Source organism: Ornithorhynchus anatinus, chromosome 5 (assembly GCF_004115215.2).
Source record: "Ornithorhynchus anatinus isolate Pmale09 chromosome 5, mOrnAna1.pri.v4, whole genome shotgun sequence".
In the NCBI taxonomy this organism is placed as follows: Eukaryota; Metazoa; Chordata; class Mammalia; order Monotremata; family Ornithorhynchidae; genus Ornithorhynchus; species Ornithorhynchus anatinus.
Window position 1 is genome coordinate 98,413,723 of NC_041732.1, and position 15,124 is coordinate 98,428,846.

The window sequence follows — 15,124 nt, forward strand, 5'->3', positions numbered from 1 at the left end:
ATGAATTTATATTCTAGAGGGAAAGACAGACATTAATATAAATAAATGACAGATATGTACTTAAGTTCTTTGGGGCTGGGAGGGGGAATGAATAAAGGGAGCAAGTCAGAGTGATGCAGAAGGGAGTGGGAGAAGAGGAAAGGAGGGCGTAGACTGGAGACAAGCTAAAAGGCTCTGGTGTCATTCACAATTTACAGTTATAAACCTGGAGGCACAAAGAGGTAAAAATAACCTACCAAGGTCTCATATGCAATCAGCTATCTCCATTGAAAACCACTGGGGGCAGAGCATGGTACTAAACGCTTGAGGATTGCAATAGAAATAAAAATCAGTAAATCAGTGGGACTCATTGAGTGCCTACTGTATATAGAATAGCACTGTACTAAGCGCTTGGGAGCATACAGTACAACCAAATTGGTAGTCATGTCCCCTGCCCACAATGAGCTTCCAGCAAAAAGCCCAAGTCCTTTATATTCCCACCTCCCAATCCACCCTACTTTTCAGTAGACTTGACACTTAGATTGTTGGTTAGGGTTGTATATGGCCTGATTACTTAAGCATCTACCTATTGCTTAGGACAGTGCTTGACCCATAGTGAGCGCTCTGTAAAATAACATCAGTCGTAGACCCTGTGGCCTCCCCCTAGAGAATATTCTGAATGGGGGTTCCCATCTTTTGTCTTGCAGAACAATCGATCATGACTACTGAATCTGGATCAGACTCTGAATCTAAACAGGACCAAGAACCAAAGCACCAAGAGACATCCGCTGGTCCTCAGGGTGAAGCTGGGGCTCTTCAGCAGCAGCCACAACAGCAGCAACAGCTCAGTGACGAGCATCAGCAAGCTTTGGAGCAGTTTTCTGCTGCAGCAGCCCACAGCACTCCAGTGAAAAAGGAGGTCAGTGGATTCTTCTTGCACTAGGCTTGATAACCTTCCCGAGAAAGAGAAAACCATTCATTCAATAGTATTTTTTGAGTGCTTACTATGTACAGAGCACTGTACTAAGCACTTGGAATGTACAAATCGGCAACAGATAGAGACAGTCCCTGCCCATTGATGGGCTTACAGCCTAATTGGGTGAGACAGACAGACAAAAACAATAGCAATAAATAGAATCAAGGGGATGTACATCTCATTAAAACAATAGCAATAAATAGAATCAAAGTGATGTACACCTCATCAGCAAAATAAATAGGGTAATAAATATATATAAATGAGCAGACGAGCACAGTGCTGAGGGGAAGGGAAGGGAGGGGGGAGGAGCAGAGGGAAAGGGCTTGAAAGGGGGGCTCAGCTGAGGGAGGTGAAAGGGGGGGTAGAGGGGCAGCAGAGGGAGCAGAGGGAAAAGGGGAAGCTCAGTCTGGGAAAGCCTCTTGGAGAAGTAAGGCTTTGAAGAGGGGAAGATAATTAGTTTGGCGGTGGTGAGGAGGGGGGCATTCCAGGACCGCCCAGGGGTCGACAATGGGATAGGATGCGAATGATAACTGTGGTATTTACTCATCACTTACTATGTGCCATGTAGTGAGGACGCAGCCTGGTCTTGTGGAAAGAGCATAGGTCTGGGGGTCAGAGGACATGGGTTCTAATCCCAGCTCTGCCACATGTCTGCTGTGTGATCTTGGACAAGTCGCTTCATTTCTCTATGCATCAGTGCCCTCATCTGTAAAAGGGAATTAAGACTGTGAGCTTTCTGTGGGACAGGGACTCTGTCCAACCCGATTTTCTTGTACCTACCCCAGAGCTTAGTACAGCGCCTGGCACACAGTAAGCACGTAAATACCACAATTATTATTATTATTATTCAGGAGGACTTCGAATATAGGGAGAACTTTGGCCTGGCAGATTTAGCAGGAGAAAAGAACAGGAAGCTTCAGACTGGGGAATTATGTTAGTGATACGAGGTGGAAGGGTCAGGAGAGAGGTACATTTAGAAGGCGAGTCTGGATGGAATGAAGAGTGCAAACTGAAAAGTTAGTGGGTATGAGAGCTGGGAACAACTGCATCAGAGCCTTGATGCCAGTGGTGGTGTTTCTGCTAGCTGTGGAGGGGGATAGGTAATCCCCTGGAGGTTTTTAAGGAGTAGAGAGATGTGGACAAGATGATATTACCAGAAAGTCATCTTTGCAGTGGTAGTGGATGAATGATAGGTGGACTAATCCTCAAATTTCTAATGGTTAGGCTTAATGACTCTTTAGGTCTATGAAAGTGAATTAAAAATGGATTTAGGGGCAAATCTCAAATGCAGTACTGAAAAGGCTTAATATTAATATAAGAAGCAACATGGACTAGCAGATAGAGCAAGGGCCTGGAAGTTAGTAGGACCTGGGTTCTTATCCTGGTTCTGCCATTGAGTGATGTTGAAGTCAGTTCACTTCTCTGGGCCTCAATTTCCTCATCTCTAAAATGGGATCAAAACTGTGAGCCCCAAGTGGGACAAGGACTATGTCTGTTTACTGCTGTGTTTTCCCCAAGTGCTTAGTACAGTGCTCTGCACAAAGTAAGTGCTCAATAAATATGATTGAGTGAATGAACCTGCTTAGCTTGTATCTACCCCAGCACTTAGTTCAGTGCCTGGCGCATAGTAAGTGCTTAACAAATACCATTAAAAAATACCTTGTTTAGTTTGTTTTCAATAACGTTATCAGAGAAAGGGATTATTGTCTTCACTGAGATTCCTGGTTACTACACTCAAGTTGGTTTTGAGGTAGGTTGGTTGTTTCCAAGCTAGGAAAATTTCAGTAGTTGGTATTTTTCCAACAGTTTGGATTTGAGTGCCAGGCATAAGCCAAAGGGAGTTATGTGACTGGGCATAGACTTCATTTATATTCCAGAGCCAGCAACTTGAAACAAGATGAAGAAAACTGAGCAAAACCACATTAGAAAGCCACATTTGTTCATTACCCAGGTACCTGGCCTTGAGAGAGGCTAAAAAATTAGATGTTTAGAACAAGCCTATTAATTTCCCTCTTGGTTCTTGAGATGACCAAGTATTTTTTTTTTTTGTCTTACCCAATGTATTTGGCCTGAAGTCCACCCTGTTGGCCACTTTTCAGCCTGAGCAGTTGAAACAACACTCCTGGAAAGGTAGTAATAATAATGTTGGTATTTGTTAAGCGCTTACTACGTGCAGAGCACTGTTTTGAGCGCTGGGGTAGATACAGGGGAATGAGGTTGTCCCATGTGACGCTCCCAGTTTTCAGCCCCATTTTACAGATGAGGGAACTGAGGCACAGAGAAGTGAAGTGACTTGCCCACAGTCACACAGCTGACAAGGGGCAGAGTCGGTAGTAGTAATAGTAGCTTTTTTTAAATGGTGTTTAAGTGCTTACTATATGCCAGGCACTGTACTATGCACTGGGGTAGATACAAGTTAATTAGGTTGGACACTGTCCCTGTCTGACATGGGGCTCATAGTCTTAAACCCTATTTTACAGATGAGATAACTGAGGCACAGAGAATTAAGTGACTTGCCCAAGGTCACACAGCAGACAAATGGCGATGTGGGATTAGAACCCAGGTCCTCTGACTCCTAGGCCTGAGCTTTGTTCACTCGGTCCTGCTGCTTCTACTAAACACTTACTCTGTGCAAAGCATGGTTCTAATTGCTGATAGGAAAATACACAGATGGGAATTAGAGATGGTTCCTGACCTTTGGGGAGCAGAATAGTTATTCTAATCTCTCTGTCTTTCTGTAGCCACGGAGATGTTTTTGTTCTTCATCTGGTGATGAAGCAGTGTGGCCCTCTGGACAGAGTATGGCCCTGCAAGTCAGAGGCCTTGGTTCGTAATCCTGGCTCTGCAACTCATCTGCTGTGAGACAAATCACTTAAATCCTATGTGCCTGTTTCCTCATCTGTAAATTGGGGATTCAGTATTCTCCCCCTTAGACTGTGAGCGCCATTTCGGGAAGTGACGGTGTCCAACTTGGTTATCCCATACTGTCCCTGTGCTTCTTGGAGTGCTTGGCACATACCACAGTTATTATTATTATCTTTTTGACCTCAAACACATTTTTGATGCTTGTTAAAAATAAGAGTAACATGTCCCTGGAGGCTGATGAAAGGGTTCCTGGTCTTAGTGTTTAAATGCTCCGGAAAGCCTGCTCCACTTAGCTGTCATGATTGTGGTAGAAGAAGAATGTAGCCCAAAACCCACTGAAAACTTATGCTTCTATCCCATTGACATTCAGTGAAACTCAAATAAGTTCATGATTTTCAGCCACAGTGATTACTACAGGAGGAATTCTTCAGGAAGAAGGCACAAGCTCTTGAAAAGACAACAGTACTTCCATCAATCAATCATAGGGATTTCGGAGTGCTTACTGTGTGCAGAGGGCCATTGTAAGCATATGGGAGAGTGCCATACAAAGAGTTGGAAGAGACAAACCCTGCCCACTAGGAACTTAACAATCTAGAGGAGGAGACAGACATTTAAGTCAATTACAGGTGGATATGTAATTGTGTGATGTAGGTTGTGTTCATTCTTCTCCCTTTATTCATCCCCCTTCCCAGCCTGCAGAACTAATTTAGGTAAATAGCTATATATTAACATCTGTTTCCCTCTCTACACTGTAAGCTTGTTGTGGGCAGGGAATGTATCTGTTTATTGTGATACTGTACTCACCCAAGCCCTTAAAACAGTGCTTTGCTCACTGTAAGCACTCAATAAATATGATTGAATGAATTAATAAAAGTGGGAGTAGGGTGAGAATCAGACTACTTAGGGGTGCAGAACCACAATGCAGAACCATGCCTCCACCGGAGCATAATAAAAGCCCCAAATCCCATCTGTAGCATCTCTCAAATGCTGGGTTATTAGTAGTAGTAGTACTTGTATTATTGTTATTATATTTATAAAGTGTATAATATGTGTTGAGCACTGTTCTGAATGCTGGGATTGATGCAAGTTAATCAGGTTGGACAAAATCCCTATCCCACATAGGACTCAAAGTAGGAGGGAGAACATGCATTGAATCCTTATTTTACCGATAAGGATAATGAGGCACAGGGAAGTTGTGACATGTCCAAGGTCACACAACAGGTAAATGGCAGAACCAGAATTAGAATCCAGGTCCTTAGCCTCCCAGCCCATCCTCTTTCCACTAGCCCATGTTGCTTTTTGGGTTTAACACTCCGAAACTGTGCTGGTGGGTTTCTAGAAAAAGGTAAATAGACTGAGGTGCCAAAAGCAACCTTTTAAGGGAGAAAAGTTTCACTAGCACTTTTGAAGGTGGTTTTGTTTTTTTTTTTCTTTGACTAGGCCTTTGTCCTAGTCAATGTAATAATTGGTCCTAGGGTTCTACTAGGGTTTAAGGGAGGAAAGAAACTTATTTGAGAGCTGAGTGACTAAGGGGGTTAGGTGGGAGTGAGGGATCCAAATTAGTAGTGTAGTGGTTTGGTTGTTCCAAATTCATTCATTAGTATTTATTTGAGCACTTACTATGTGCAGGGCACTGTACTAAGTGCTTGTAATATACAATTGGGCAACAGATAGAGACAATCCCTCCCCAGTAACGGGCTCACAATCTAAATGGGGCAGACAGACAGCAAAGCAAAACAGAACAAAACAAGACAACATCATCAAGATAAATGGAATCAAGGACATATATACCTCATTAACAAAATAAATAGGGTAGTAAATATATACAGATGAACACAGTGCTGAGGGGAAGGGGGAAGAGCAGAGGGTGGGAAGGGGTGGAGGGGAGGAGGAGCAGAGGGAAAGGGGGGACTAAGTCTGGGAAGGCCTCCTGGAGAAGTTGAACTCTCAGTAGGGCTTTGAAGAGGGGAAGAGAGTGTGGCGGATGTGAGGAGGGAGGGCATTCCAGGACAGCAGTAAGCCATGGACTAGGGGTAAACAGGGGACCCTGAGGAGGTGAGTGGCAGAAGAGCGGAGTGTACAGGGAGGGCAGTAGAAAGAGAGAAGGGAGGTGAGGTAGGAGGGGGCAAGGTGATGGAGAGCTTTGAAGCCACGAGTGAGGAGTTTTTGTTTCGTGCGGAGGTTGATAGGCAGCCACTGGAGGTTTTTGAGGAGGGGAGTGACATGCCCAGAGCATTTCGGTAGGAAGATGATCTGGGCAGCGGAATGAAGAATAGACTGGAGTGGGGAAGAGACAGGAGGAAGGGAGATCAGAGAGGAGACTGTCACAGTAATCCAGTCGGGATATTATGAGAGCTTGTACCAGCACGATAACAAGAGAGTGTGTGTTAGACAGAATTGACAAAACTTGGCATTTGCCTGGACTTTTAGTAGCCTCCTTGTTGGGCTAAATGTTATTCTGTTTGTTCATTCAGTTGTATTTATTGAGCACTTACTAGGTGCAGAGCACTGGACTAAGCACTTGAAATGAGCAATTCGGCAACAGATAGAGACAATCCCTGTCCAATAAAAGGCTCACAGTCTAAACAGGGGAGACAGACAGCAAGCAAAACAGAAAAGAAAAAATAGTATGCAGATATCATCAAGATAAGTAGAATCATAGATATATACACATCATTAACAAAATAAACAGAGTAAAAGATAATATATATAAATACACACAGTGTTGAGGGGAGGGGAAGGGGGAAGGAGGGGGAGCAGAGGGAAAGGGGGGGCTCAGTCTAGGAAGGCCTCCTGGAGGTGAGCTCTCAGTAGAGCTTTGAAGAGGGGAAAAGAGTTAGTTTGGCGGATGTGAAGAAGGAGGGCATTCTAGGACGGCGGTAGGACGTGGGCCAGGGATCGACAGTGGGACAGGCACAAATGGGGGACCGTGAGGAAGTGAGTGGCAGAGGAACGGAGTGTATGGGGTGGGGAGTAGAAAGAGAGAAGGGAGGTGAGATTGGAGGGGGCAAGGTGATGGAGAGCTTTGAAGCCAAGAGTGAGGAGTTTCTGTTTCGTGTGAAGGTTGATAAGCAACCACTGGAGTCTTTTGAGGAGGGGAATGACATACCCAGAGTGTTTCTGTAGGAAGATGATCTGGGCAGCGGAATGAAGAATAGAGTGGGGAGAGATAGGAGGAAGGGATATATGAGAGGAGGCTGACACAATAATCCAGTTGGGATATTATGAAAGCATGTAGCAGCACGGTAGCAGTTTGGATGGAGAGGAAAGGGCGGATCTTTGGCGATATTGTGAAGGTGAGAATGGCAGGTGTTGGCGACGGATTGGATGTGTGGGATGAATGAGAGCAGTGTCAAGGATGACACCAAGGTTGCGTGCCTGTGAGATGGGAAGGATGGTCGTGCCGTCCACAGTGACAGGGAAGTCGGAGAGGACAGAGTTTGGGAGGGAAGATATTGAGCTCAGTCTTGGACATGTTGACTTTTAGGTGGTGGGTAGACATCCAGGTGGAGATGTCCTTAAGGCAGGAGGAGATACGAGTCTGGAGGGAGAGGGAGAGAACAGGGGAGGAGATGAAGATTTGGGTGTCATCTGCGTAGACATGATATTTGAAGCCGTGGGAGCAAGTGAGTTCACCAAGGGATTGAGTATAGATGGAGAACAAAAGAGGTCCAATAACTGACCCCTGAGGAACCCCTAAAGTTAGTGGATAGGAGGGGGCGGGAGGAGCCCGCAAAGGAGACTGAGAATGAATGGCCAGAGAGATGAGGAGAACCAGGAGAGGATGGAGTCTGTGAAGTCAGGGTGAGATAAAGTGTGGAGAAGGGGTTGGTTGACAGTGTCAAAGGCAGCTGAGAGGTTGAGTAGGATTAGGATAGAGTTGGAGCCATTGGTTTGGCAAGAAGGAGGTCATTAGTCACCTTTGAGAGGACAGTTTTGGTGGAGTGGAGGGGAAGGAAGCCAGATTGGAGGGGGTCCAGGAGAGAGTTGGAGTTGAGGAATTCAAGGCAGCGAGTGTAGACAACTTGTTCTAGGAGCTTGGAAAGGAATGGCAGGAGGGAGATAGGACGATAATTGGAAGGGGAAGTGGGGTCGAGAGGGCTTTTTTTAGGATGGGGGAGACATGGGCATGTTTGAAGGCAGAGGGGAAGAAGCCGTTGGAGAGTGAGCAGTTAAAGATGGAAGTTAGAGAGGAGGGGGGAAGGGGCGAGGGAAGGAGCGATAGTTTTTATAAGGTGAGCGGAATGGGGTCCGAAGCACAGGTGGAGGGGTGGCATTGGTGAGGAGGGAGGAGACCTCCTCTGAGGATACTGCTGGGAAGGATGGGAAAGTAGGGGAGAGGGTTGGGAGCAGAGGGGATGAAGAAGGAGGAGGGATGACTTTGGGGAGCTCAGACCTGATGGTGTTAATTTTCGTAATGAAGTAGGTGGCCAGATTGTTGGGAGTGAGAGTTGGGGTAGGGGGAGGAACAGGGAGTCTGAGAGAGTGAAAAGTCCAGAACAGTTGGTGGAGGTGAAGGGCATGGGCGTCAATGAGGGAAGAAAAATAGTTCTTTTATAGTTCTGTTAGAAAATGTTAAATGCTTACTACGTACCAAGCACTGTATTTACTACCTGTGGTTGATACCATTTATTCAAGTTGGATACTCTCCTTGTCTTTACTGGGTGTACATTCTGGAAGAGAGGGCAAGCTCTTCTAGACTGTAATATTCTTATGGTCAGGGAACATGTCTACCAACTCTGTTAATTTGTACTCTCCCAAGCACTTATTACAGTGCTCAATAAATGCCATTGATAGATTGAACAGATATTAAATTACTGATATTAAGTGAGGAAACTGTGGCACAGAAAAGTGAAGTAGCCATCTCAACATTACCCAGCAAACGTAGCAGGGCCAGGATAAGATACCAGATTATCTGACTTCCAGGTCCTTGATCTTTCCACCAGGCCACACTGTTCCCCTTAATTGAGTCATCATGTACCAAGGTGGGTTGGTTTGTCTCCAGCAGTCATTAGACTGTAAATTCTTTGAGGGCTCCGTGCTTCTGTTGTTACTCTCCCAAGCACTTAGTATGGTGCTTTTCATTTAGGCTATTGATTCCTATTGATATCTGTCTCCCCGTGTAGCCTCTAAGCTTTTTATGGGCAGGGAACATGTCTGCTAATTATCATATTGTACTCTTTCATTCATTGTCGTATTTGTTATGCACTTACTGTGTGCAATGCACTGTACTAAGAACTCGGGAGACTACAGTAGAACAATAAACAGACACATTCCCTGCCCACAATGAGCTTACCATCTAGAGAGGGAGACATACATTAATATATATACATAAATATGTAAATAAATGCCCAAGTGCTTAGTCCAGTGCTCTGTACATACTAAGCACTCAGTAAATACCATTGACTATTAATAATAATAATGATGATAATGGTATTTAAGTGCCTACTATATTCTGGGCACTGTACTAAGCGCTGTGGTAAGTACAAGCAAATTGGGTTGGACACAGTCCCTTTCCTTGTCATTTACTTCATATTCATCATGCAAATAACAGAAAGGGGGCAGGGTTTAGGGATTCATTTATTTAATTGTATTTATTGAGTATTTACTGTGTGCAGAGCACTGTTCTAAGCGCTTGGGAGAGTACAGTATAACATTAAGCAGGTACATTCCCTCTCCACAATGAGCTTACAGTTTAGGAGATGTGAGGGAGAATCTTTGGTTATTATTATCACTACTAATAAAAATAATAAAATATGTTAAGTGCTTACCTTGCTAAGTACTGGAGTAAACAAGATGACCACAATATGACCCCTGATCCACATGAGGTTCTTAATCTTCAAGCTCATTGTAGACAGGGACCGTGTCTTCAATATAACTCTCTTATATTGAACTCTCTCAAGTGTACAGTGTTCTGCATACAGTAAGTGCTCAGTAAATATCATTGATTGGTAAGAGGGAGAAGGAATAGGTATGTAATCCAGTTTTACAGATGAGAAAACTGAGGCATAGAGAAGTTAGATGGCTTGTCTAAATTCATACAGTAGGCAGGTGGCAGAGCAGGGTGTAGGGAACCCAGATCTCCCAACTTGGAGGCCCGTGCTTTTTCCTCTGGGCCACGCTGCTTCTGCCCAGAATAACTAGACTCTGGTGAATTTGTCCTGTTCTCCAGGTGTTTTTCTTTGAAAGCCGATTAAATCATTTGGACAGATTTGATCCGTTCTCATGCCACTGCCTCATTAAATGAAGAAGAACTGACTTTGGGGATTAATTTGTGATAAATTTCAATGCTGCTGAGTATATCGAATTTACTTAGTTTAAGAGCTTTTCAAAGGCTTTTGATGACGGAAATGATTGATTTTTGAACCTTGTCCTTGAGTGATTATCTGCTCCTATTTTTTACAATGAAAATACTTTAAGGAACCTATTCTTTCTGAAGACAGATAAGGAATACAGGTCTATGATGAATTCAAGTAGAGGGTACAACAGGTCTAATTGAGAGAGACCTCTTATTTAGAGATTTGTCTTACATAATTAGCATCTAGTTTCCTGAAAAAGTAAGGCCAATATTTCATCTTTTTCTGTGGTTGTTGGATACCTCAAGATTCATGATTACTCAGTGCATCCAAATTTAATCACTGAATCAACCTAGAACAAGATGATTAAGTCACTATTTTTAGGGCTATATCCACCAGAGCAGTTTTACCTGAACTACAAAAATATTTGTAACTGTATACGTCTGTGAATTTAGTTGCTAATACTGGGTTTCCAACATTGCCAGAAGAAAATCTATTATGTTTCGTGTTAATCCCTGGGCAAGAAAATCCTCATTTCTCCTGCTGTAATTGAAACTTCTCATTGTTTGCTCTTCACAGGTCACCGACAAGGAACGGGAGTTTGCTGCTGCTGCTGCAAAACAGCTCGAATATCAGCAGTTTGAAGACGATAAGCTTTCTCAAAAATCCTCTTGTAGTAAACTCTCTCGATCTCCTCTGAAGATTGTCAAGAAACCTAAAAGCATGCAGTGCAAAGTGACCCTTTTGGATGGATCAGACTATTCCTGTGATGTGGAGGTAAATTAGTATAGTTTGGTTTTTGTCTTTGTTTTTTTACCTTTTGTCTTTATGGCCATAACATTTGCAAGAGAGATGAGGAAGTAGGAAATAGACCAAATGAATCAGTTGTGTTTAAAAAAAAAAAAACAAACAAACCAAAAAACCCACAATCATAGGGAAACTTCTTAAATACTTAGATAGAAACATGTTTAGACAGTTTGTCAGAACTCTTTCTGAACTCACTTGTTGCAAATTTTTGAATTTCAAGATCATCTCACTAATTGGGAATGAAGAGAGGGTAAAGTCCTGTATAGATTAGCAAAACATTCTGGTTGCTGAGTGTCGTTTTATCGTTGTTCAGTGGATGTGTGCCAGTGTGTGGTGGGCCACACTATTCTGGTGTGTTGTCTTTTTATGATGAGTTGTGACTGACCTCTTAAGGGGTATTCATTCCCTCTCTCTTTTAAATCCTCTCTTTTTTATCCGATTTGTCGGGTGCTTACTATGTGCTGAGCCCTATACTAAGTGCTGGGGTAGTAGTAAGCTAATCAGGTCAAAATCATTGTCCCCCGTGGGACTTACAGTCTTAATCTCCATTTTACAGATGAGGTAAGGAGGCCTGGAGAAGTAAATGGCCTGGCCAAGGCCACACAGCAGATAAGTGATGGGTCTGGGATTAGAACCCAGGTCTTTATGACTCCTAGGCCTGTGCTCTATGCACTAGGCCATGCTGCTGCTTCTGTATGGCCCCCAGTATATGCTGCTAGAGTAAGCTCTTCCACTGTAGGGTTAAGATCCTTGAGGGCAGGAATCTTGTCTACCAACCATACTATATTGGGCTCCCCCAAGTGCTTAATACAGTGCTCTGCCCACAATAAGTGCAAAGTAAATACCATTGATTGATGCAGCCTCCACCCAGAGGCCCGGCAGATCAGCTGAGGCTTTGATGATCTTTGTAGTGCTGTCATTTCTTTGGCCACAGAAGAAAATGGAAAGGAAGGGAAAAACTACTGACATATAAAACCGTATCTTGTCAAAGCAGACATTGGGGTCCCCTGAAAAGCAGATAGGAGAAAGGAGGGAAGTGAGGGAACCAGCCTCTTAGTACAGTCCTCTGCACACAGTGAGTGCTGAATAAATAGCATAATGAATCTGCTTACTGTATGCAGAGCACTGTACACTTGGAAAAGTTCAATGTAACACTTGGTCGACACAACTGATGGATGGAAGTATTGCATATGTTATTTCAAATTCTGATGGAGAATTCAAATCAGTGAATTTTCCCCCATAATAAAGAAGTAACATGTTTGAAGCAGAGAGAATTATCCGATATAAGATGTCTTTTCACATTATAAGATGACAATTTATTAAATCACCTTACTCTGGGCCATGCTCTGTGCTAACCACCACAGAAGATTCAGTACAGTCAGATCAGACACAATCTCTGTCCCATATTAGGCTAATCTTAACTTACCTCTGTGCCTAGATTTTGTCCTTCTTGCTGTCCTCCCCCTGGCCTGGAACTTCCTCCCCCTTCATATGTGACGGACCATCACCCTTCCCATCTTCAAAGCCTTATTAAAATCATTTCTCCAAGAGGTCTTCCCTGACTAAGGCCTTGTTTCCACTATTCACCCACCCTCTGAATCAACTATGGACTTGGATCTGAACTTCTTAAACACTTTGATATTCACCCCACCCCTAGCCCTACAGCCCTGAGACTGTCCAGTTCCCTAGCATGACTTATTCACACTATTCTGGGCCAGGGGAAGAGTACTGTAACCTGGTACTTAATTGGCCAGCTCCTCTCCAGGCTCAACATGCAGGCTTTGGAAGAAGTACATGAGAGGCTCATCTGGTGTGACTCTACTTAATGGAAAAGCTGAACCTTTAAAGAAGATTCTAGAGGAAAATAAACCCTAGTTTATGGATTGGGTAAATTCCAATGTGCATGTTCCAGGGCACAGTGTCCAAAATGCTGATTTAGCCATTTGAGAAGCAGTGAGGCCTATCGGAAAGATCATCAGTCTGGGAGTCAGAGGACCTGGGTTCTAATCCCAGGTTTTCCACTTAAGTTGGGCAAGACTCTTAACTTTTCTGTGCCTCACTTCCCATACCTGAAAATTGGGAATTCAATATCTGTTCTCCCTCCTTCTTAGACTGCAATCCCCATGTGAGATCTGATAATAATAATAATAATAATTCTGGTATTTGTTAAGCGCTTACTATGTGCAGAGCACTGTTCTAAGCGCTGGGGTAGATACAAGGGAATCAGGTTGCCCCACGTGAGGCTCACAGTTAATCCCCATTTTACAGATGAGGTAACTGAAGCACAGAGAAATTAAGTGACTTGCCCACAGTCACACAGCTGACAAGTGGCAGAGCTGGGATTCGAACCCCTGACCTCTGCCTCCCAAGCCCGGGCTCTTTCCACTGAGCCACGCTGCTTCTCTACCTTTTCTAAAAGATCTAAAAGATCTGATCATCTTGCATCTACCCCAGTGCTTAGTACAGTGCTTGGCACATAGCAAATGCTTAATACCATAATTAGCAGCATTATTCACATCAAAAGTGTGGGTATATTCTATTTAAGATACTTTAGCAAAATGCAGTACATCAGTTGAACATTCCACAGATTTAAAATTTATTCTAAGTGCACTGTTGAAGACTATGATGATTCAGTGGCTTTGGTTATCAATCAGTCAGTCCATCAATCAGTCTTATTTATTGAGTGCTTACATACACTGTGCAGAATCCTGTATCGAGCACTCGGAGGAGCCCAGTAGAGTTAAGAGTCATGAATAGTCTCTGCCTTCAAGGAGCTCATAATTTAATGAGGGATTTTTTTATATCTGTGCTTTCTCCATGAGTAATAAAATATCTAAAGCATCCTTGAACAATAAAATATCTAAAGCAGGACTCAGGCTAATATGCAATGCTAAGTGAAAATATACTGAATGCTTTGAAAACTTAGGGTGGGAATGAGAATATGCTGAGAGAATATGAAACAAACCGGTTTCAGTTCTAGACTGTGAGCTTGTTGTGGGAAGGGATTGTGTCTACCAGCTCTGTTGTATTTTCCCAAGCGCGAATACAGTGCTCTGCACACAGTATGTACTCAATAAATACCATTGATTGATTCAGTTCTGGAAGAGCAGACTGTTCCTTCAGTGGTAGGAAAAGTGAGAAGTATCAGATAATTGGCTGTAGAGCTTTCAGTTGAGATTGTTTTCAAAGGGTAACATTTATTCCTTCCATGAACTTTGTGGTGGGAAGCTTCCAAATCATGTGCATCCTCTGATTTGAGGCAAAAAGGTAGTTAATGCAATTTTGCAGACTCCTTCCTGGATCCATTTAAGGTAGGTGGATAAACGTAATTCTAGCCCTTTGGAGGAACTATGTGGGAATTGGGAAAGAAATCTAGAGGATCTTTTTTTTATTCCTTTGGTTCTACAAGCTCTTCATTTTGACCTATCCCGTTGCACCTGTTTAATAATGTTGGTATTTGTTAAGCACTTACTGTGTTCCAAGCACTGTACTAAATGCTGGAGTGGATACAAGGTAATCAGGCCAAACACACATTATGGAGGTTACTTCTAAATCAATCAATCACATTTATTGAGCACTTACTATGCACAGGGTATTTATTATAATAATAATAATGTTGGTATTTGTTAAGCGCTTACTACGTTCAGAGCACTGTTCTAAGCACTGCGGTAGATCCAGGGGAATGAGGTTGTCCCATGTGAGGCTCACAGTCTTCATCCCCATTTTACAGATGAGGGAACTGAGGCATAGAGAAGTGAAGTTACTTGCCCACAGTGACACAGCTGACAAGGGGCAGAGTTGGAATTCGAACCCATGACCTCTTACTCCCAAGCCTGGGCTCTTTCTGCTGAGCGACGCTGCTTCTCTAAACCATTTATACTAACTGATTAGAGAGTACAATATAACAGAGTTTGTAGACCCATTCCCTATCCACAATGAGCTTACAGGCTAGAGGGGAAGACAAGCATAATAATAATTATGGTATTTGTTAAGTGCTTACTATGTACAGGGCACTGTTCTAAGCACTGGGGTAGATACAGGGTAATCAGATTGTCCCACGTGGGGCTCACATTTTTAAATCCCTATTTTTACAATGGATATGTACATAAGTGCTATGGGGCTGAGGGAGTGGTGAAAAAAACGAGCAGATCTAAGTGCAAGTATGATGCAGAAGGGAGTGGGAGAAGAGGAAAGGAGGTCT

General features: G+C 43.3%; 1 protein-coding gene across 23 annotated transcripts in view; it reads left to right on the plus strand.

The window, feature by feature from the left end:
• Positions 1-15,124, plus strand: part of EPB41L3 (erythrocyte membrane protein band 4.1 like 3) — a 177,744-nt gene that overhangs the window by 56,299 nt on the left and 106,321 nt on the right. For all 23 annotated transcript variants that reach the window (XM_029064705.2, XM_029064701.2, XM_029064707.2 and 20 more), the window contains exons 2-3: positions 687-898; positions 10,696-10,893. In XM_029064705.2, coding sequence (XP_028920538.1) covers positions 698-898; positions 10,696-10,893 — 399 coding nt within the window. In that variant the 5' untranslated portion in view covers positions 687-697. The remainder of the gene's footprint in view (positions 1-686; positions 899-10,695; positions 10,894-15,124) is intronic.